The sequence below is a fragment of the Sarcophilus harrisii genome, chromosome 6, assembly GCF_902635505.1.
Source record: "Sarcophilus harrisii chromosome 6, mSarHar1.11, whole genome shotgun sequence".
NCBI classification, from domain to species: domain Eukaryota; kingdom Metazoa; phylum Chordata; class Mammalia; order Dasyuromorphia; family Dasyuridae; genus Sarcophilus; species Sarcophilus harrisii.
The window spans coordinates 160,999,409-161,022,845 of NC_045431.1; the positions used below are offsets into that span (position 1 = coordinate 160,999,409).

At 35.5% G+C, this 23,437-nt stretch overlaps 1 protein-coding gene across 1 annotated transcript in view; it reads left to right on the forward strand.

Moving 5' to 3' along the window:
• Positions 1–738: 738 nt before the first annotated feature.
• Positions 739–23,437, forward strand: part of RASSF6 (Ras association domain family member 6) — a 59,554-nt gene continuing 36,855 nt past the window's right edge. The window contains exons 1-2 of the mRNA XM_031942251.1: positions 739–858; positions 12,953–13,037. Of these exons, the coding sequence (XP_031798111.1) occupies positions 12,976–13,037 (62 nt within the window). The 5' untranslated portion in view covers positions 739–858; positions 12,953–12,975. The remainder of the gene's footprint in view (positions 859–12,952; positions 13,038–23,437) is intronic.

Here is a 23,437-nt window from a genome sequence, read left to right on the forward strand (position 1 = left end):
AGGGGTTGGGGGGGGGGGGAATTAATACTACATTGAGTATCATTTCCCATTTCTGGATCTCCTTTTCTGATGTTCCTTTTGTGGTTGATGGAACAATGGCAGTTAAATGACTCCTGTTTCTCTCAATCCAATACTCAAATCAATTGAATCACATGCTGTGGCCCTATTTTCCTATCTGCTGGGGAGCAAAAAAGGGATTCAAATTAAGCTCATTCAAATGTGGAAGGAAATGAAAGGCATCGTGAAGAATTATTTTTCAGCTCCAATCATTGTCACTTATTAGTAGATATTAGAGTGAAAAGGGGACGGGGCTTGGACTCAGAAACCCTGCTTTGGAATTCCATGCCCTACAGGCAGTATGACTATAAGGAAATCACTTCACCTCAGAGTCTGTTTCAACCAATGCAAAGTAGAGGCAAAAATGCTTGCATTTCCTATGCCATAGGATTATGAGAAGAAATCTTAAAATGTCTCCTAATGTGGTCTCTTGTCGCTCATAGGGTGTATGGTATGGAGCTCAGAAAATATCAGTCTAGATCTGAGAATCGGCTGGCAGGTAGTCGCTAAAGCGTTAACCGGAGTGTCAATTTACCTCTCCTACAGGTGTGTAGTTGGGAGTGTTCCTATCAGCTGCTCCTCTCAAGGAAAATAAACACTCCCAACATGCACTGAGCCATGGGGAGTGTCTCAGGTTTCCAACACGCCTCAGCTAGTTAAGAGTAAGAGTAATAATTAACAGCTTCTAGGACTTTATTAGGCTGTGCAGGGACATCTGTCAGGAAGAGAGCACCCTGCCATGCTCATAGGAAAACCAGGCAAATCCTCTTCCTTCCTCCGTAGTTCTGACCTCCCTCCCAGGTAAGTCAACTTTATGCATTTCATGCATTGCCGGTGTCTGCTATAATTCACTTATGCTCAGAATGACTTTGTTCCACCGACTAGAAAAAAGGGGGAAGACCAATGTTAGAATGCATAGAACGAGGGGATAGGAAGGAAGGCTCCTGACCATCCTGAATTCAACTTCTTCCGGTCTAGTTACCAGCGTTCAAAATTGGGGGGCATGGACTCTGACATCATCGCGATTGCACCTGTCCTAGAAATAAAGAAATCCAGAAGCTCACGTGGGTCAGACCAATCTCAGACTGAACATCTTCTTCCCTTCACATTTTTCATTTTTTTTTTCAGGGTCGAAGCAATAGTTCTTTGGAAGTCTCCTTGAATTTTAGGAGATCCCCTACTTATTAAGTTCTTAAAGTATTTTTGATCTAAATATTGTAAATATCACCTTTGCCCAAGATAACAATAATTAGCATTTATATAGCCAGCCTCTAGGATTTTAAAACTATTATCTCATTTGATCTTCATAACAACCATTTGAAGTGGGTCCTATCAAGTGGGTCCATTTCAGAGCTGATAAAGTGTCATAGATCTAATAGTGTCTAAGGAAAACTTTGATAGGTCCAGGATAATGCAGGCTGGACCTTCTTAAATGTTTTCCACTCAGAAACCCTTTTCATATGAGAAATTTTTACGAGAGCCTGATATGAAGATATATAAAATAAGTGTACAAATCAAACATTTACTGATAATAAATCATAAAGAAATTTATTTTAAAACAATTCTTTGGTATACATATAATTTTACCATTTATGAAAGACAAAAGCAAATTTGCATACTAATGAGATGGCTGCTCCTATTTATTTTTATATAAAGAATTAAATCTTGATGAAATATTTGATACCTTTTACTGCTGTCAAATTTTTCAGGACCCCCCCACATTCAATTACATGACCCCACTTTAAATGGCTTTGTTCTATGCTACCTCATTGACTAGAATTATGTTTCTGATGTCTCTTTCTCTGAATATTGGAAAGGTTAAATTATATATAATATTTGAGAAATAATTAAAGAGTAATGGGGTGGGCCCCTGGACTTGAACTGAGTTCCAATCCTAATTCTGAAACATTAGCTATATGTGACTTCTGGTAAATGACTGAATACAAGGCTTCGGTTTTATCACCTACAAAATGGAGTGATAATTTCACTGCATACCTCCTCAGAGCTGATATAAGGAAAGATCTGGTGAAAAATGCTTTACATAAGAGAATTCTTACTGCATTTTAGAATGGCTTTTTTTAAAAAGTTTGTTTTAAATCATCCTTTCTTAAAAAATGAGACAAGAAGAAAAAACCTTAAAGATAGATAGATGACTTCAATGAAGATTGAGAAACTGCAATAATTATCAGCCCTAGGTTTAAAATTTAGTTCTTCTACAATTTATGCTTCATATTTACAGATAATCCCAAGTAGCAGATTCATTTTATATTGGTTTGTTTTAAGCATAATTTAAATGCTTGCTATGAACCTTCAAGAAAAATATTCAGTAATAGAATACTAAGACAATTACCTGGAGAGAAAAGTAATTAGTTTAAGTAAATACAAGATAATTTGAGAAGAGAGAAAGAAATAACATATAGGGCAACAAGAAAATCCTGGATCTGATCTGAGATTTGAAAAAATCTAAGGGTTTAAGAGATGAGAAGAAATAGTATTTAAGGTCTGGGAGGGAACAGGGAGCCTTTTGAGTCAAGGCACTGAAATGGGAGGTGGAAAACAGTGCAGGAGACAGGAAAAGATGAGTTTGGCTGGGATAGCGCTTATATGAAGAAGAAGAATAGAAACAAGTCCAGAAATATCAACTAGACTGTGGTGAACCTTAGATATCAAATTGAAGAGTTTTATTTTATTCCTAAAGGTAATAGAGAGCCAATGGATGTTTTTGAGCAAGAGAATGACATGATCAAAACAAATGCTTTAGGAACATTTTGGAGGAGTTAAGTAGAGGATAAACTGGAGATGGGAGGAACTAGAAGCTAATGAGAATCTGGACTAGGGGAGAAAAAAGGATGGATAAAGGAAATGTGAAAGAAAACAAAAAATGCCAGAGAAATAAGTTGTGAGAGAGAATAAAGAATCAAATTGACTAAAGTCATGAATCTTTTGACTAGAAGGTTGATGGTACCCTTGTGATAAATGATATAGTTTGAAGAAGAGATGATTTTGGAGAGAGTATAATGAGATTCATTTGACATAATAACAATTTTAATTAATACTAATAACATTGATATTATGATTTCTCCAGATCTGACATAATCAATATTGAAATTCTAAATATAAAGCTATCCTTTCAGAAAACCAACAAAGGAGTTTTACTTTATCCTATAAGTAAAGCAAAGTCATTGAAGAAGATTGCTGTAATTGGTGATGGTAATTATAAATTTGAATATGAATAGGATGAACTCATCTATAAAACAGAAATAGATAGCAGAGTTATCAGGAGCCTTAAAGGCCATAGGATCATAGACATGGGAATTGAAAGGGAACCAGAGACCATCTAGTTAAACTTCCCCATTTTACAGATGAGGAAACTAAGCATTTGGGAGATTAAGTAACTGGATGGACACCACATCTATGGTAAGAAGGCAAAGTCATGATATAAACTCAATTCCTCTAACTCCAAATCCAATTTTATTCTTTTTACTCTACCAAATTGTTTCCTACTTTAGAACTATTGGGCATAAATACCTCTACTAGTTCCAGTTCATTTATAGCTGTCAGAAGTTTAGAAGTGGAATAAATTTAACAAATCATCTAACCATTCTTTTATTGTGTAGAGAAGGAAGTTGAAACCCAGAGAATAGAGTCATAGAGTTGATTAACTATCTGAACTGAAACCATGTTTTATCTAGAATTGCCAATCTAACTTCTTTCTTTTTGTGAGAGGATTACAAGACTAGTAAATTGGGAAAATGTTATAAGATAGATCTTGATTTCTGTAAGACATTTGATAATTTTCTTCTGACTCTGGATGATGTGAAAAAAAAAATGTGAGCTAGATGACAGTACAATTAACTAACTCCATAGCTAATTGAAAATCATGTAAGAAACAGTGATTAATGGATTCAGTCAACTTCAGAGTAAGATTTCTAGTAGAATACTTCTGGACTATGCCTTTGGCCCTGTTAGGCTCAGCATTTTTCAGCAAATAATTGAATGAATTAAGTAATTCAATCCAACAATCATTAAGTACCTACTATGTACTGGGCACTGTGATATGCACTGGAAATGCAAATACAAAACTGGAACAATCTCTTTCCTTACAGAGCTTATACTCTACTAAAAGGGAAATAATAAGGACTCAAGAAGGTACAACATGTTTACAAAATTTAAAAAAAAAGAAATTTTTGCTAGGATCCCTAATGACAAAGACCTTCTGTTAGGAGAAGATACTTGAACTGAAAAGAACCAACATCCCAAACCTGGAGACAACTTTATCATACACAAGAAACAAATTTGGCAAAATTGAACAAAAGAGATTAATGTGGAATAAATACAGAAGGATAGGTTTGGAGCCAGACTGTAAAAAAGCTTTTTAAAAAAACCAACAGAGTATTTTGGTTTATCCTGTAGGCAAAGAGAAATCATTGGAGAAGGAGATTGAAATGGTCAGTAATAGTAATTATGTCTTTGAGTGTGAATGAGATGAACTCACCCATAAAACAGAAATGGATAGCAGAATGGATTGAAAATTAGAATCCAATAATATGTTGTTTACAAGAAATACATTTAAGAATGAGAGATACACACAGATCTGTATTTTAGGCATATCACTATGTCAGCTGTTTAGGGGATGGATTGTAGAGAGGCTCGAGACCAGGGGTCCATTTAGGAAACTATTATAGTAGGGAGCAAAGTGGATAGATTTAGTAGGGGCCTGGATGCTAGAAGACATCTTTGTGAGTTAAAATCTGATCTCAGGCACTTTCTAGCTATGTGACCCTGGACAAGTAACTTAACCCTGTTTGCCTCAATTCCTCCTCTATAAAACAAACCGGAGAACAAAATGGTAAACTATGCTAGTATCTTTGCCAAGAAAATCCCAATGAGATTACAAAGAGTTGGACATGCCTGAAAAAGAATGTAATGGCCCAGATTAGAGGTGATGAGAACCTATATTACAATAATAAATAAAGAGGAAGAATGATAGGAATATCTTGGAAGTAGAACTGGAAAGACTGGTTAACCATTATCACATGTGAGATCAAAGAGACAGAAGATTCAAGAATGAGTCTAAAGTTAAAAATGCTGGTCATTCAATAGAAATAAATATAATTAGAGGAGGAATGGATTTGGTGGGGAGTGAGGGGAAGAATAGAATAAGTTCTGGTACTTTCAGGAGAGAAAAACTACTAGGTAGATGTGGGTCTGGAATTCAGGAGAAAGATCTGGATTCAGTATGTAGAGCTGAGGGTCATTTGCTTAAAAATGATGACTGAAACCACTGAAGCTAAGACCTAAAGATAAGATAAAAGAAAGGAGATAAAAGGGGCCAAGTCAGAGCCCTGGGCTATGCTCAAGCACAAGGGAAAGAATTTAGATGTAGAATCAAATAAGGAGACATCTAGATAGCGAACAGAGAACTACAATTGAGCAATATCTTAAAAACTCAGGGAAGAGAGAATATCCCAAAGATAGGGGTAGCTCACTATGTCAAAAGCTGCAGTGAGGATGAGGAATGGATAAAGAGCATAACCTCTAACAAATAAGAGAGCTTCCTTGCATCTCTGATGATAGTGCAAAGTAAAGGGGGGAGGAGGGAGGCCATACGTAATTAGAATTATACAATGTTTTATTGTTATCGTTCAGTCATTTCAACTGTTTATGACTCTGTGATCCCATTTAGCATCCCATTTTCTTTGTGATCTTGTTTTCTTGGCACAGATACTAGAGTGCAGTGGCTTGCCATTTCCCTGCTCAGCTCATTTTTATAGATGAGGAAGTAAGGCAAATGGGATTAAGTGACTTGCCCAGGGTCACACAGCTAGAAAATGTCTAAGGCCAGTTTTGAACTAAGGAAGATGAGTTTTCCTGACACCAGGCCAGGCATTCTGGCACTCTATCCTCTGTGAAACTTAGCAATGTTTAGATCCTCCCTAAACATTAATTTAGCTTTTGTTACTTCACTGGCACAATCAAATGGTCATTTAGTAGAGGAACTCAGTCCTCTCAGTCAATCATTCTCCCCAGGATGGGGTTGGTGGTTTACACCTATAATTTCAGATTTCTGAGCTCTATGAAATAAGCAGGTATCTGCACTAAGTCCTGGACCAATATTTTGAACCCCCAAGAATGGGAAGCCACCAGGCTGACTAGAGAAGGTGAGTTAGCTCAAATCAGAAATGGAACATGTCAAAGTTCCCTTAGCAATCAGTAGTGGGATTATGCCATGAGAGGCTGCTATAATTCCAGCCCAAGTGAGTTAGAGAGACCAAGTCTGAGACAATTAATCAATAAATGTAACATGACTCATAAATTTTCCTTGGAAATTTAAACAAAGAAGTTGGTAGGTTTCATTTTATCATACATATAAAGCAACTGAAATTGTCATTTGTCATCTGGTTAAGATGGTGACATTAGAAGTTACAAAAAAAAAGTCTAGCTCTCTCACATAAATCCTAGAAAAGATCTAAAAGGTCCTGAGATGGAACAATGACTAAAAACAAAGTGAAGTACTAGTAATTTAAGTCCATTCAACTCAAGACTCCACAAGATGATGAATAGAAGCCAACAAGCAATGGGAGAGGACTCATATCAGGGAAGATTGAAGACAAAGGGAGCTCCATTTAATAGTCTAAAGCCCATGTGTTAATCTAGAGCACTAGTGGGACCTGAAATCAGACCGATCCCTCAGGGCCTAAAATATATAGGGACTCTTAGTAGGAATAGACCAAGTGAAGAAAAAACCATCATAAGGCCTAGTAATCAGATGCTTTTATTCGAATCAATCATAAAGGAAAATAATCCATATCAAAATACAAAGGTAAAGTGAAAATAGAATCTCATTGCTCTTTTTTTGAAAAGAAAGCTCAAATTAAAAGCATACAGAAATATTATAGCTGAAATCTAGCGTTTCTAGGTCTAAGAAAAATTCTGAAACAGCTAGAATGAATTCAGGTACCAAAGAGCTTCAATCAGGGTCACACAAGACTAAATTACAACTATGATCAAGGAAAGGAAATCTTAAAAACAATATTTCACAAGGCAAAATACAAAGACTTACAATCAAAAATAACTTACCAAAGAAAATTGACTATAATCCTACAAGGAAGAAAAAAACAGAACTTAATAAAAGGGAGGATTTTGAATCATTCCTGAAAATGAAAAATGGTTGTTTAGGATCTTTGAAATGCAAACATTTGAGATAAGAGAAACCCAGAAAAGTAAATTCTTTAGAACAATTGGAAGGGAATAGATAATGTGTTAATTTTCTAAAATAAGAGAAGAGACTGTTTCACCTCAGAATACCATTGACCAACCTCTTCTCATGAATACTTTCTTTTCTGCATTGTCTTAAGACTACTCTTACTTATCTTTCCTCCACTGTTCTGACTATTCTTTCTCCATATAACAATAATAATCATTATGGGTAGCATTTATATAGCATCTACTATGTGTCAGATACTATACTAAACACTTTGTATATAGCTCGCTTGATTTTTGCATTAATCCTCTGAGGTAGGTGCCATCATTTCCATTTTACAGTTGAAGAAAATGAGGTAAATAGAGGATAAGTGACTTCCTGCTGGGTCTGGAGTCAGGAAAACTCATTTTCCCGAGTTTAAATTCAGACACTTGCTAGCTGTGTAATCCTGGGTAAGTTACTTAACCTTGTTTGCCTCAGTTTCCTCATCTGAAAAATGAGCTAGAGAAGGAAATGGTATATGACTCCAGTATCTTTGCCAAGAAAAACCACAAATTGGGTCAATCACAAAGAATTGGATATGACTGGAAAATGACTTATCAGAACTATGGATATATCCCAGGATCCTTCTGGGTGCTCTCTTCTCATCTCATCTCATCTCTATCTCTATCTCTCTGTGTGTTTATATTTATCATCTATCAGAAATATTTATGTATATATTCCAGCCCCAGTCTCTCTTCTGAGTTCCTGTTCTTCCTTTCTCACTGTTATTGAATATTTTGTGCTGGATATCTCAAATGCCTCTCAAACAGAACATGTCAAAAACTCAGTTCATTATTTTTCCTCCCAAATTCACTCTTCCAAACCTCCCTGTTTCTTTGGAAGGGAATTCCATGGCCATTTTTCTTGCCACCTAGTTTCACAAACTTGAAATCATCTTTAACCTCCACTCTTCCTCATTCCAGTATCCACTCAATTACCAAATGTGGTCAGCATCATCTTTCACATTCTCTCTTCTTGAAAGTTCACATCCCTATTACATCACTTCATCACCTTTAGTCTAGACAAATATAATAGTCTGTTAATTGATCTACCCTTTCCAAGCTAACCTCCAAATAACTGCAAAACCTATTATCCTAAAGCACTAATCTGACTACCTCACTCAGTGACGTCTAGTGACCCCCTTCTAAGAATACTTCTAAGATTAAATATAAACTCCTCCACTTGACATTTAAGTCTTGACTTCAGCATACCTTTCCATCTTTATTATATATCATTACTCTATAAACACTCTGGAGTCTAGCCAGTTGCCTGGTTGCTATTTTTCACTCACATCTCTGACACACACTATCCCCACACCCAAAATACTTAGCCTCCTCCTTTGTGGCTCTCTGATTATCCATTACCCAAACCCAACTCAATTGCTATCTTCAATATGAAGATTTCCCTGGTGGCCCCAGGTGCATATGTTTCCCCTCACCAATTGCCTTATATTATTTTGTATGTATCATGTAGATAATTATATTTGTATATTTTTTTCCCTCTCTACTTCCTCCCAAAAGAAAGTAAGCTCTTTAAGGGTAGTTTGGTTTAGCCAAAAGCTTTGTTGAATTGGAATTAAAAATTGGGACTTTTATTTTTGTTGTTGGTATCTCCAGTCCTTAAAAGAATACTTGGCACACAAAAGACATTTAATAAATGTTTAACCTTAATTGATTAAATTATCAATTTCAAATGACTGAATTTATCAGGACTGAAATTTATGCCTGTAAATACTGATATTCTTTAAATCTATTGCTATTGATTTGTTCTGAAATAAATCAATAAACAAATATTTGTTAAATATATCAAAATAGGTAATACATATACTATTGGCCTTTACTGTTTGATGTCCCTGCTTTCTTCCCTTCCGATGTTTAGGAGACTGTATTAAAGCCAATCTTTAGATCTCCTAGATCAAAACATGTTTTAAAGAGACACTCTCATCAAATTCCTAGTAAAAGGGGAAAAGAGCAAAGACTGTTTTCTCTTGCATTTCATTATCAATGACTCATTTGCCAGAAGCATGTCCTGACTTTTCAGGTATTTCTAAAATATTTTATTCTTAATCTCAGGTTCATTTGTGGCCTACCCAATTTTCATTTAACAGTTGGGGGGGAGGGGAAGGGGAATTTATTTTGGTTTTGCATTCTTCTCTTTCATTTGATTCAATAGGCTTCCTTTCTAAAACTATGGAATGATTTAAAGGTGTCACAAATATTTTCTTTCAATCACCTGAAATCTTCTTAAGCCATCTGATGGCCTATGACCAACAACAAAATGGTTTTATTCCATCTAATTTAAGTTACCAGTGATTGTGATTCACAGTATAAATATAGCATAAATATCTAGTTTTCCTAAAGAACATTAGTGACTTTTGTTGATTAATACAAATAAGCAACAGGAAAGAGAATGTGTGATGTGTCAGTGATATCGGGGTTCAAGTCTAGCCTGTGACACATTCTGACTGTGTGACTGGCCAAATCATTTAGTCTCCCAGTGCCTCTGACAGTTATCTAAAATTAAAAGCTGTAGAACACTCACCATTCTTCACTGGTGAAAAGGAGTTTCTTCATTGGTAATTCTCAACACCAAGGAAATTACAGGCCCAGGTCAAAACAATGAGAACAGCTTTGGGAACCAATGAGAAAACAACTTAGTTCCCTTCATTCAACCCTTCATTAGTGTGGAGCTTGGAGGAGCAGAAAGAACTCTTGACTTGGGGACTAGGTTTGAGCCTTAACTTGAATTATTTACTAGCTATGTGACCCTATGGAAGTCACTTCACTTTGCTGAACTTTTTTGTTCATATTTTACAAATGACCAAGGTTCAGACTCTATTTGATTTTAGGCAAGCCACATCATCTCTTCTGACCTTGGTTTCCTCATTGGCAAAATGCAAAGATTAGATTAAATTATTGCTAAAGGCATCTCTAAATCCTACTTCACATGGATTTAGTGAGGGAAATGTCTTGCCAATTTTTGAATGCTATATAAATGTAAACTAGCATCAGCATGACTTGTAGCTTTCATGTGTCATCTCCCCATTGGAATTTGAGCTCCTGGAGAGTAGGGACTGACTTTTCTATTTGTATGGAAAATACAAATCCATGATGCTAAGCACTGGCTTTGTAAAGAGTGAACTCTTAGTAATAAATACTTTTTTCATTCATCCATTCATGATTATGATTTTGACTCTAAAAAGGTGAAGTAGTCTTTTAAGTGACCAAGAGCATCCCATATATGTTAGTCTTCCTGGCTATGTTCAGTAATAATTGAGGACTAAAGACACAAGTCATTTGTAACCATGAGCCCGCCCTGAAGGTCAGAATACTTACAAAGGTTTTCTGTGTCCATATGTCCTGCATTAATCTTAATTCAGAGAGTGTTGGGTTTTTTCCTAAAAGTCATGTATTCTACAAGGAATAATAAGCATTAAAGGGGAAATAAAATTGTTGGAAAATTCTCCTATGATATAGATGTTAGACCTGAACAACAACCATAGGTCAACAGGACTATAATCAGGTGAGAAGATTAGAGAATGCTTACTTCTGTGGGATCAGCAACCCCCAGAGAATTCTACATCATCATATGTTTGAACTGTAATACGTAATTTTGAAATTAATTAAGAGGTGCTAGGAAAAGAAGTAGTTGAAAGAGTTAATCAGTGTTCATCTGAGATTTCCTAGAGGAGGAAGACTATGAGGAGTACGTGGGCTTATTACAAAAGAAATATAAAGCAGACTGGAAATGAAAAGAGAAAGACAAGTAAAAAGCATTATTTCATGTTTGTTATTATACTTTTAAATTTATTTTTAATCTTATTTTTATTAGTAACTTTAAAAATAAAACCTTCATTTTTGAAAAAAATATATATTCCTTCACCTTGCCCTACATAAAGATTCATCCCTAGTAACAAAGATTTAACAAGAAAAAGGAAGGAGGATATATTTATGCACACCTGCATTTTTGATTTCCTTCACAAGCTAATTGTACAATATTTCAGAGTCTGATTCTTTTTGTACAGCAAAATAACGTTTTGGTCATGTATACTTATTGTGTATCTAATTTATATTTTAATATATTTAACATCTACTGGTCATCCTGCCATCTAGGGGAGGGGGGGGGGGGGTAAGGAGGTGAAAAATTGGAACAAGAGGTTTGGCAATTGTTAATGCTGTAAAGTTACCCATGCATATATCCTGTAAATAAAAGGCTATTAAATTAAAAAAAAGAAAAAAAGAAAAAGGAAGGAGGAAAAAGCAGTTTAAAAATGTTCGACATATCAATAATGTTTGACAGCATATATAATATTCTGCACCCATAATTCCCCACCTCTGCAAAGAGAGGAGAGTCATATTTTCTCAATTCTTCTCCGGAGCCAAACTTGGTCAATATAATTACATAGGAGAGCACTGTATTGTTTAAGTATGAAGAATGTATCTCCCAAACTTTATAACTCTAACTCCAGCATCTTGCTTCTGCTGTCTTCAAATTTAATTCTCTTTGTGGGTTTAGAGGTCCAGATAATAAGGCATTCCATTATTGAAAAAGATGGAGTGAAAGGAACATTTTCCACTTAAGTCCTCTAGTTAAACCTTGGTACCACTGAACTTAAAGTGTTAAAAAGAAGAAGGTCACTAGTCAAAACTCACTCTCCAAAGCTTACTATTAGCAAAAGGAAATTAGGCAAAATTTAGTAGACTGGTCAAGTCAGAGCATGATTTCAGCCTGCTGAGTACTTGCATTTCTATTTGCTTTATGGGAACAGGGTTTGTCCATTTGGGTTGAATTGCTTTTTTTGCATATAAAAAAAGGAAAACACTCCCATGTGTAGACTATACATGAGAACACTGCTCAAAGATAAAATACAAGAACAATTTAATTAAACTGACCAGTTAGCTCCATAACATGGTTGAAAATGCCATAAATTCTCTAATTATCTTGGCTCCAGTCCCTATTTTCCCAAAGCAAATTCCTTTCTTAAGAAACTACCTCTTGGGGCAGTTAGATGAAGCACTGGATAGAGTACCAGCCCTGGAATCAGGAGGACCTGACTTCAAATCCAACCTCAGACACTTAACAATTCCTAGCTATGTGAAGGAAGAAAGGAGGGGGAAAGAGATGGGTTCTATGGAAGCTTTCTCCAATTTGTTGGTATGTTGATCTAAGTTTCTTATCATTCAATCATGTTCAACTCTTTGTGACCCTGTGGACCATAGTATATCAATACTGTCCAAAGAGTTTTCTCACAAAGATACTACAATAGTTTGCCATTTTCATCTCCAGTAGATTACAGCAAACAGATAAACAGATGCTAAGGGACTTGCTGAGGGTCTCACAGCCAGTAAGTATCAAGACCAGATTTGGGATTGTCCCTAAGTATACCTAAAAGTATACCTATATATACACCTATACCTCCTATTACTGTACAAAATTTCTCTCACAACAGTAGCAACAAAATATTTGGAACAAAAGTTTGATGAAACACTTTCATTGAATTGGAAAACCAGTCTCTATTTGAATATAATAATCCCCTTCACTGAACATAACCCAATAATCTCTTTCCTGATTTTTGCCATTCAATCGACATAGTCAAGAATCATCTGAAATAAACATTCATGTTGATTTCTTTTTTATATGTCATTTCAGCCAGTTTGAATGAGTGGAGAAAAATGACCACCAGTCCTCACCAATTTCCTCTGATTTTCATCAATGAGAAGAAATCCATTACCAGGTAATTGAAATTTCCATTTCATACAATACTCCACTTAAGTGTGATTTGTATGACCTACTATTTGCAGGTAGTATAATAGAGCATTAGTTTGGAGGCAGTGGTGATGGTGAAGTGCTGCTTTTATCTGTTGTATTGATGAACAAGATTGTCACTTCCTTTTATAGATGTGCTGTACCCCTCCTTATGTTAACTGGATATTAGTTTTTTATAGATATTATTAATATATTAGTATAGTCTTTAGTCATTTCTCCAGCTCTTGTTCTCTGGGAAAGGATTTTCTTTCAAACCAGACTAAGAAAAAAATGTGAAAGAAATTTGTAAAGCCCCTGCCTCCAGTACCAGGTCAACTGGTCACAATCTCCCCACCTCACTCCCACCTCTAGGCAGATTAGTCTGCTGATTCATTGTCTAGAATGGATCTTAGTAAATGTTTTTCTCTCTCTGCCCTAGAAGTTATAAAAATGAATCAATAATTCTCTTTTATAAGCTCTGAGCTTCCAGACAAAAAAGAGTGTTCTGGAAAGATACTGTGATTTAATATCTGTCTTTCGTCTTCTCCAGAATTGCCTTCTTGCTGACCTCTGCTACAACTGGTAGTTATGCACATAAATTAAATGAGTCAATTTAAAAAGATGAAGTGAACAGGAAGTTAACAAATTTTAAAAAGTAGAAAAAAGTCTTTCAAGGAATTAGCATATTCCAAGAAAAGTAACAGATTCTTTTCTTCTCCAAAGTGAAAGTCAGTCACTCAACAAGCATTTATTAAGCACCTACTAAGTGCTAGGTACAATTAGATGGTGCAGTGAATAGAGACTAAGCCTGAAGTCAGGAAGACCTGAATTCAAATCCAGCCTTAACCACTTACTAGCTGGGTGACCCTAGGTGGGTCAGTTTACTGTTTGTCTATATTTCTCATCTGTTAAATGAGTCGGAGAAGGAAATGACAAACTACTCCAGTATCTCTGTTAAGAAAACCCCCAAATGGAGAGTTGGTCATGACTGAAATGATTGAAAAATAAACAAAAAATGCCAGGCACCATGCTGAGGGCTAATGAAACAAAAAAGGACAAAAACAAAGTCCCTGCTCTCAAGAAGTTCATAATCTAAGGGAGAGTTGAGGCAATAGGAAGATGAGAGGAGGAAGGGTCAACAGATCCATTTTAGGAGCATTGACCATTTACAGTAAGAGTGCCTGCCCTATATTACTCCTACATAATTGTAGCATGCAGCCTTTGTCTCAGTTTTAGTGCCCATTAACTGCTTTCATCAGCTACTTCTTAGACCCAGTTTTGCTGTTTTTCTCTGGTTTTTCCTCATTTTTAATGCTTCCTCTGCTCTTCCGCTGTGGCTTCAACTCTCAGGCAATCCCTTAGGATGAGAGAGTCTAGCTCATCTTTCAGAGTTCAGCATCTATCAGTGACAAGATTGGAGAAGATCCCTCAGAGATTGAATAAGGGGACCCTGAAATCATTTCTGCCAGAACCAGTGGCCCAAGATGTGAATCAACCTCAGTTCCAGACATAGCTGGAATTAGCTGTTACTAATTCAGTGCTACTCTTAGATTTAAATCTAACATTAATAGCTAACCCTAATTTCTAACTTGACCTTTGTGAGTCTAAGATTTCTCATCTATAAAGAAGTTCCTTTTCTCTTCAAAAAGAAAATTAGTCACTCAACAAATATCTAAGTTTCTACTCTGTGCCAGACAGTGGGGTAAGTTCTGAGGATACATAGAAGGGGGATGAAAATCTAATGAGAGAGAGATTTATAAGATTCTATGATTCTGTCATTTCTAGTATTTTTAACTTTTAAAAGCAGCATTAAATAAAATGTAAAGGAAATGAAGACTCTCAAACCACTGTAAATATATCCCTCCCCTCCCCTAAGGCTGTTTTCCAGATGTTGGACACAGACTTCCATTTCCTGTTCCTGTCTTGAGACTTGCTATCAAATGTGACTGTACTTTCACATAATATAATCTACTGATGTTTTCTTGAAAATTGAAGTATTACGTGAATAATCTTTATCAAATAGTTTACTGTTATAGTGAGGGGAATGGGGAAGGACAAACAAAAGCTTCTAATTCAAATTTTTTTTAAATGAATGTTAAAAAATGTCTTTATATGTAATTGAAAATAATTAAAGACTAAGAAAAAGTAAAATTGTAACATTCCTTCTAAGACTAGCATAAGAGCAGCTGAAATAATAATTCAGAAGGTATTTTCAATACTTATCTGTCATCAGACATCCCTGACCTTCAGTCCTATTCAATAACTATTTATTATGCCATCTCCTATTTTCAAAGAATTATGGTAGGTGTGGGATATACAAAGACAAAAAGAAAATTGTCTCTTCACTCAAAGAATTTACTTTTCACAGATAAATAAAGTAGCTAAATAGCTAAGTAAATACAAATTAATTTGAACTATTCTTTTTCTTTTATATTATATGTATTTAGACTATTCTTTTAGAGAGTAGAAATATCAGGAAAGGCTTTGTAGATTACTTAAGAATCTGAAAGATCTTTTTATTTTCCCCCTGAGGCAATTGGGATTAAGTGACTTGTCCAGGGTCATACAGCCAGGAAATATAAAGCATCTAAGGCCAGATTTGAACTCAGATCCTCCTTCTTGACTTCAGGGCTGATGCTCTATTTACTATACCAATTAATTGGCCTGGACCTGAAAGATCTTAAAAAGGTAGAGATGAGATTATAATCCTAAAATAGGACATCGATCCTTTATCAGAGTGAAGACTCAGAAGATTAAACATTGAATTTGGGGAAGAGCAGCTATATATAGTTCAGGGGTGAGATAAGCATGATGGTGTAGTCAAGAAAACTGAGAAGATGCAATCAGCTAGGAGAAAAATCAGGAAAAACAAAGTGTCCAGAAAGTAGAGGGAATTTTCAGAAAAGGAAAAAAAAAAGAAATGTACATGATAACCATATATTTGAAGGGAAAAGCAAGTTTTATATGGTAGATTTGCAGTTTCATGTGTAACCATCCTTTTTCTTTTACTATGTTATAGAAATGCTTGTTTTGTTCTGCGATTTAAAAATAAAATATTTTTCACTATTTAATATTTCACTATTTAATATTTTGTTTTTCCCCAAAATAATGTTTAAATTTGTTTTTAAAACTTTGAGTTCCAGATTATCTCTCTTCATACCTGCCCCTCCCCCCCCCAATTGTCCTGGATCATTGTATTGCTAAGAATGGTGAAGTCATTCATAGCTGATCATCTTATAATATTGCTGTTCCTTTGTATATAATACATTTCACTTTGCATGAGCTCATAGAGGATTTTCCAGATCTTTCTGAGATCATCCTTGTCATTATCTCTTTTTGCACATCATAATAATCAGCCATTCTACAATTGAGGGATATCCCCTCAATTTTCCAATTCTTTGCCTTGATGAAAGAGCTGCTATAAACATTTTTGTACATAGAAAATAAGATAGTTTTTATTAAAGTTTTTTTATTTTCAAAACATATGCATAGATAATTTTTCAACCTTAACCCTTACAAAACCTTGTGTTCCAATTTTCCCTCTCTCTCCCCTATCCCATACCCTACATGGCAAGTAATCCAATATATATTAAACATGGTAAAAATATATGTTAAATCCAATACACATTTATACAATTATCTTGCTGCACAAGAAAAATCAAACCAAAAATAAAAGAAAAATAAAATGCAAGCAAACAACAGCAAAAATAGTGAAAATGCTATGTTGTGCTCCACACTCAGTTCCCACTGTCCTCTCTCTACATGTATATAGTTCTGTTCATCACAAAATCCTTAGAACTGGCCTGAGTCATCTCCTTGTTGAAAACAGCCACATCCATCGGAATTGATCATTGTATAATCCTGTTGTTGCTGTGTACAATAATCTCCTGATTCTGCTCATTTCACTTAGCATCAGTTCATGTAAGTCTCTCCAGGCCTCTCTGTAATCATCCTGCTGGTCATTTCTTATAGAACAATAATGTTCCATAACATTTATATACCACAATTTATTCAGCCATTCTCCAACTGATGGCTATCCATTAGTTTCCAGTTTCTTGCCACTATAAAAAGGGCTGCCACAAACATTTTTGCACATGTGAGTCCCTTTCCCTCCTTTAAGATCTCTTTGGGATGTAAGCCCAGAAGTAACACTGCTGGATCAAAGGGTATGCACAGTTTGATAACTTTCTGAGCATAGTTCCAAATTGCCCTCCAGCATGGTTGAATCAATCCACAATTCCACCAACAATGTATCCATTTTCCCACATCCCCTCCAACACTGGTCATTATCTTTTCCTGTCATCTGATAGCCAATCTAAGAGGTGTGTAGTGGTACCTCAGAGTTGTCTTAATTTGCATTATTGTGATCAATTGTGACTTAGAGCATCTAAAAAAAATTTTTTTTTAAATAAGCTCTATGTATAGAATTCCTTTGATCAACCAGTTTACTGACTGTCCAAAAGGGAAATAGTTATTTTGGCCACAAAAATGTTTTCAGGAGAAGGGTGGGATTAGTTGGTCAATAATGTAAAACTGCAGAGAGATTAAAAAAGATTAAGAATGAGAAAACACTGAGATGTAGCAGTTCAGACAGGGTTGCCAGCCTTGTTTGGACAATGCTGGAATTGTCCAATGGAATCATCCAAATTAAGATTAGATGGCTAAAAATTATAAAAGTAAATGGGAAATGAAGAATTAGATAACAAATTTAGGCAGTATTCTTTCTAAGAATTTGACTCTGAATGGGAATAGAGAGGCAGAAATCTACTAGGAGTAATGACTTTCAGCAAAGAGGGTACCTGCTTTGAGACTAAACAACAAAAACTAGCATATCGAAGGAGATATCATGTTTACAGACTTTGGAGTATAGTTACTGATTGCTTTCCAGAATGATAGAAACAATTCTATTTCATTACTCAAATAGAGCAAAGAAAATGGATTCTACTTGGTCCTCTTGTACCTTTTTAGTCTTATAATTTTTAACTTGCCAAGTACTATAAGGTCAAGCAACACTGGTCTTCTTACTGTTCCTCCTATATGATTCTCCCTCCATCTTCTAACTCTGTTTTTGCAAACTAGACCAGAAATGGTCTTCCTTCTCAAATTTTCCTGGATTTTCTGACTTCTTTCAAGACTGCTTAAATTCTATCTATTATAAGAAGTTTTTTCCTGTCCACCATCCCCAGGGTCTTTAGAGAATATCTAGTTAACTCTGACTAGGTTGTGTGTTACATAGTTATCTGTTTCTTTAGAATAAAACAGAGTTGTTTTTCCTCTCCCCCAGCCACTAGAGTAGCTGAGGTTGCTAGACTTCAGGGCTTGAAGAAGATTCATCTTCCTGATTTCAAATCTGTCCAGAGACAATTACTAACTGTAACTGATGCAGAGTAAGTCATTTAACCCTGTTTGCCTCAGTTACCTCATCTGTAAAAATGAACTGGAGAAGAAAATGGCAAACCACTGCAGTATCTCCACCAAGAAAACCTCAATTGGGGCCATGAGAACATGGACATGACTGAAAAATAACTGAACAATTACTACCACCCCCCCAGTTCAGCACAACTCTTGGTAGACAAGAAGAGTTCAATAAATGCTAGTTAATGATGAGAAAGGCAATGGGGGAAAAGTCTAGGAGAGGAAGAGAATATAAGGTCAAGGACTATTTCATTTTTGTCTATTTCCAACTTCTAGAATAGTGCCTAGCACAGAAGTGATAAATGTTTATCAAATTGATGGATTAAGTAATAGTATTATGGTATATATTTGTATTTGTTTATTATTACTATGTAGATCAATGGTTCTCAAAAGGTATGTGAAAAAAAGTGTCTCAACAGTTTCTCTAAGTATGCTATGAATTGTAGAGAATTTACACTGGCAATTAAATGCATGGGTATAGACAAGTCTTCTAAGGTAGATTGGGCTTTCTCACAGCAAAGAATGATACTGTGCTGTGAGGTAATTTTTGAAGTTTTGAAAACCACTGACTTAGATGTTTCCCTTTTGTAATACGCAAAGGAGGTTTAGAAAATAGCATATAGCATAGCACCTGGTACATAACAGGCACTTGATAAACATTTATTGATTTTAATTGAAAATACCCTGAAGCTAACAGAACTGGAACCAAAGTGGAATGACCCCATAAAATATGAACTAGCTAAATGAAATGTGGTAAATGAATGCAATGGAATACTATTCTGCCCTAGAAAATGATCCATGTGAAAAATTTGGAGGCGTACAAGGAGGCTTATGTGAACTGAGGCAAAGTAATATAAGCAGAATATGGAAAACAGTCCACACACAATAAAACAATAAAAAATTAATGTTGTATAAAATATAATGATCAAGCAAAAATAAAACTAAAAATGATCTCCCTTGTTTACAGAGATGGGGAACTATGGGTATAAAAGAAGTCAAATAAACATTTGTTCGCCACCTCCTATGTGCTAACTAGTGCCTTTAGGGGGCTCACAAATTATTCGGAATAGAAAATGAAATAAGTATGTACCTATAAAATGTCAAAGGGCTAAATTGGAAATAATCTCAAAGGGAAGGAACAAAAATTAAGGGATATCAATAAAAGCTTCTTGCAGAAGGTAGAATTTTAGCTGAAACTTGAAGAAAGCCAAAAGAGCCAGAAGGAAGGGATGAAAGGGAGAGAATTTCAAGAATGATGGATAGCCAGTAAAAATATACCAATTTCAGGAAGCATAAAAAGACTTAAAGGGGTAGGAAAGGATCAGATTAAGAAGGGCTTCAAAGGCTGAATGGAAGACTTAATATTTAATCCTATAAGTGATAGGGAGCCACTGGAATTTATTGAATGGGAGTGAGGGATGGCATGGCCACAATTGCCCTATAAGAAGGTTATTTTGTCAGCTGAATGGACGCAGGATGGATGGAAGTTGGGAGAGACTTCAGGGACACAGAACAACCAGCAGGATATCATATCAGTCCAAATGTAAGATGATAAAAACTTGTACCAGGTTGGTGATTATGTCAAAAGGGAGAAGGGGCTCATAGGAGAGATGCTGTAATTGGTGCAACAATTTAGATGGAGCAGCATAGCATGCATCAATCAGTTCCAAAGAGGCAATTGCTAAATTTCCAATATGAGCATTTATACTTCAGAAATCATCTAGCCTTATAAATCAGGGTTTGACTTATTATTATGATTGGTTAGACAAGAAAGTTATGAAGAAAATATTAATAATGAAAATAAAAATGTGTGGAATTGTATTTTTTAAATATTGCGTATATATGTATATAGTATATATATATACAAATATACAATTGACATATTGTATATATATGTATTGACATATTGCATATATAACTGGATCTACTTGCATAAATACGTAGATCCAATTGTTATACAATATATTATAAATGTATATAGATCCAATTGTATCTACTTATGTTTCACATTTATATAGATACAATTGTATCTATGATATATTGTGTATATATGTAGATACATATATTTGTATGTATATTTGTCTGTTCTGAGGACTTGTTATTAAATATTTACCAGCATAGCCCTGGATATGTAGGGAGAGGGGAGGTAGGAAGAGAGAGTGAAGACTTGAGGATGTGACCTGGATTGTATATAAGTCAGGATAACTGGGAGGAGGATAATATACCCTCAACAGTCATAGGGAAATTATTGTCATTTTTCATTCATAAAATCATAGAAGGCCTAGAAGGAGTATAATCACATCATTTTATAGCCAAGTAAATTGAGAGACTTAGTGATTTAGCCAGGGTCAGCCAGCTTGTGTCTGAGATTGAGGAGCTTAATTTGGTGGGGTTTGTGTTTTTTTTCTCTTTTCTCTTTTTCATTGTTATCAAAAGGTTTTCTCTATGTTCAAAGAGGAAGAAGGAATATATTCAGAAATGAAGAGTTATGTAAAAACAAAAGATATCAATAAAAGCTGAAAAAAATTAATTATCCCAAGGCAAAGGTATCATCTATTCAATTGCTTCTATTTCCACTTACCAATTGTATAGCTACTGTTGTTTATAGTCCTGCCTTCTGTCCCAGGGGTTACTCCTCCCAGGGCCAGAAACTGGGGCAGAGAGATGTCTTTCCTTCACCTGAAAGTTGAGCAAAGTAAAACCCTTTGACTGTGGCACACAGCTAATCTCTTCCCAGGCTCCCAAAAATAAAGAGAATGTAACCAGGTCAATTTTCCCTCTGAGAGTCTGTTGTGTCTTTCTTTATACCTTGGAACCCAATGCCAACTCCACCAAAGCTATTGAATAAAGAGAGCAGTCCCTTTCTGCCACCCTTGGGCATTTCTGCCTTCACTGCCTAAATTTGATTAAAGGGATATATTGAAATTCAGGTAAAAGGTCATGATTTTCAGAGGTTTCAGCTCTCTTTTACTGAAACCAGGCAACCAAGCCACCTGTTGCAGGGAGCCCCAATTTCACACAAAGATCCACTGTTCCAGAGAATGCTTCCATCTTGGCTTTGGCCTGGTGAGAAATTGTGTTTCCCCTAGAGATTCAGTAGCTCTTGTGATGTTACTTGGCCAAAGGTTAGGGGTGTGAACACTGCCCCCCACACTGAGTTCAGTTAATTAAAGATAAGAGGGCCTCGTTCTAAAAGTCTGGGGTAGGGACTTGGGAGTTAAATTAAACCAAGGTCAAAAAGCTCAAAAAAAGTTTACTTCTTTTACAAAACAGAAAAATGTGATTTTGTTGTTGCTTGTCTTAAGCAAAACTTGAAATAAATACTGCTTAGAATAGAGTCCTGGTGATAAGGAAAAACATTTTTAACTATGATGTATAGAAAATACAAAACAGACCTTTATGGAACTCCAAAAAGAACTAAGATATGGAGCAGGACCATATGGAACAGAACTGACCATAGAAATCACTTAAGTTCTTAAGAGCTTCAGACTTTACCTGAGGACAAACTACCGAGAATATTTTTATTTGATTCTGACCTTGACATGGATGGATGGTAACAGATAGCAAGCTAATACTCTCAAAGTATAATCATTCTGCTAAATCAGAGTCTCCCCAGAGACAGGAGGCAAGCACTAAGGAGGCAGGGACAAAAATCCCAGAACCAGCCAAAGATCTTGAGAGATGAAGGATGAGTACCTTGTTAAGCCTGCATTGCATTAGCTTCCCCTTTTATGCTTTGGAAATAGTAACTGGGAATAGGAGACAGAGAATCTTTCTCATCTTCTATTAGCCCAGTTAAGTGGATAGAGCATCCAGCTTGAAATCAAGAAGACATGAGTTCAAATCCAGTCTCAGACAGTTACTAGTTATGTCACTGTGGCAATTTATTTAATCCAATTTGCCTCAGTTTCCTCATCAGTAAAATGAGCTGAAGAAAAAAATGATAAACACTCCAGCATCTTTGGCAAGAAAATCCTAATTAGGGTCAGGAAGAGTTAGGTCCCATTGAAAAATCTAAACAAAAGCAAACAGAAAACTATATGGAATTCTCTACTTTTTTTTGCTCTTCCATCTGGAGCAGCCCACAAATTAAATATGTGAGCTTAGCAGCCTAAGGCTTTCTATAAATAGGATTTACTAATAATACTTAAGATATTAACTAACCACTGTGGAGATATTCAGGTTTCAGATTGGAATAAAGTGTGACATTTGTGGGTCATAAATTAAGCATTCATTCCACCATAAAAAGGATCAATCAGGATCAATTAATTCAAGTTAACTAGGTTCTCCTTTTCCTCTACATTCACCATGTGGGCAATTCCTGATCAGAAAGTTTTACTATTCACCTAGTGATAATTATACCAATAATGAGGCATATGAAATAATACTTCATTATTTATTGTTTATATAATTATTCATGAGGTACATTTTATTCCTCAGGCAACTAGGAAAGCACAAGTGATTCCACCCTAGACCAATCCAAGTACAAGGACAGTTTCCTTGTACCTTTACAGAGAAATCAGCCAACCTAATTTATGTAAAACAGATACTGCTTCTACCACAAAAGCTGCAAAATATGTTAGTCTTTTTAACCTTTAAGGTTTGTGTTCATGATAAACAGTCATGCTGGTAAATGTTTAACTCTCCCTGGGAGGTGGTAGGGGAAGGGAGAGAGACATTATACACAAAACACTCTTTTAAGTTTGATTAGAATTATTAACATTTTCCTTCACTGTCTTAAGTCTGGATCATCAACAAGACAATAAATCAAGCCCTGATTTGTAGCTATTACTAATATTCAAGGTGTAAATGCTCACACTAAAAGTGAACATTCTATAATACATCAATGAATTGACAAATTATGTGAAGGAAAATGCAGTTGTCACCTAAACCTAAAGAAAATTTCATAGAGTGCCAGAAGTCCTCCAACAAAAGCTGTACACCTATTTGTTGGGGATATCGGAGAGGAAGTTC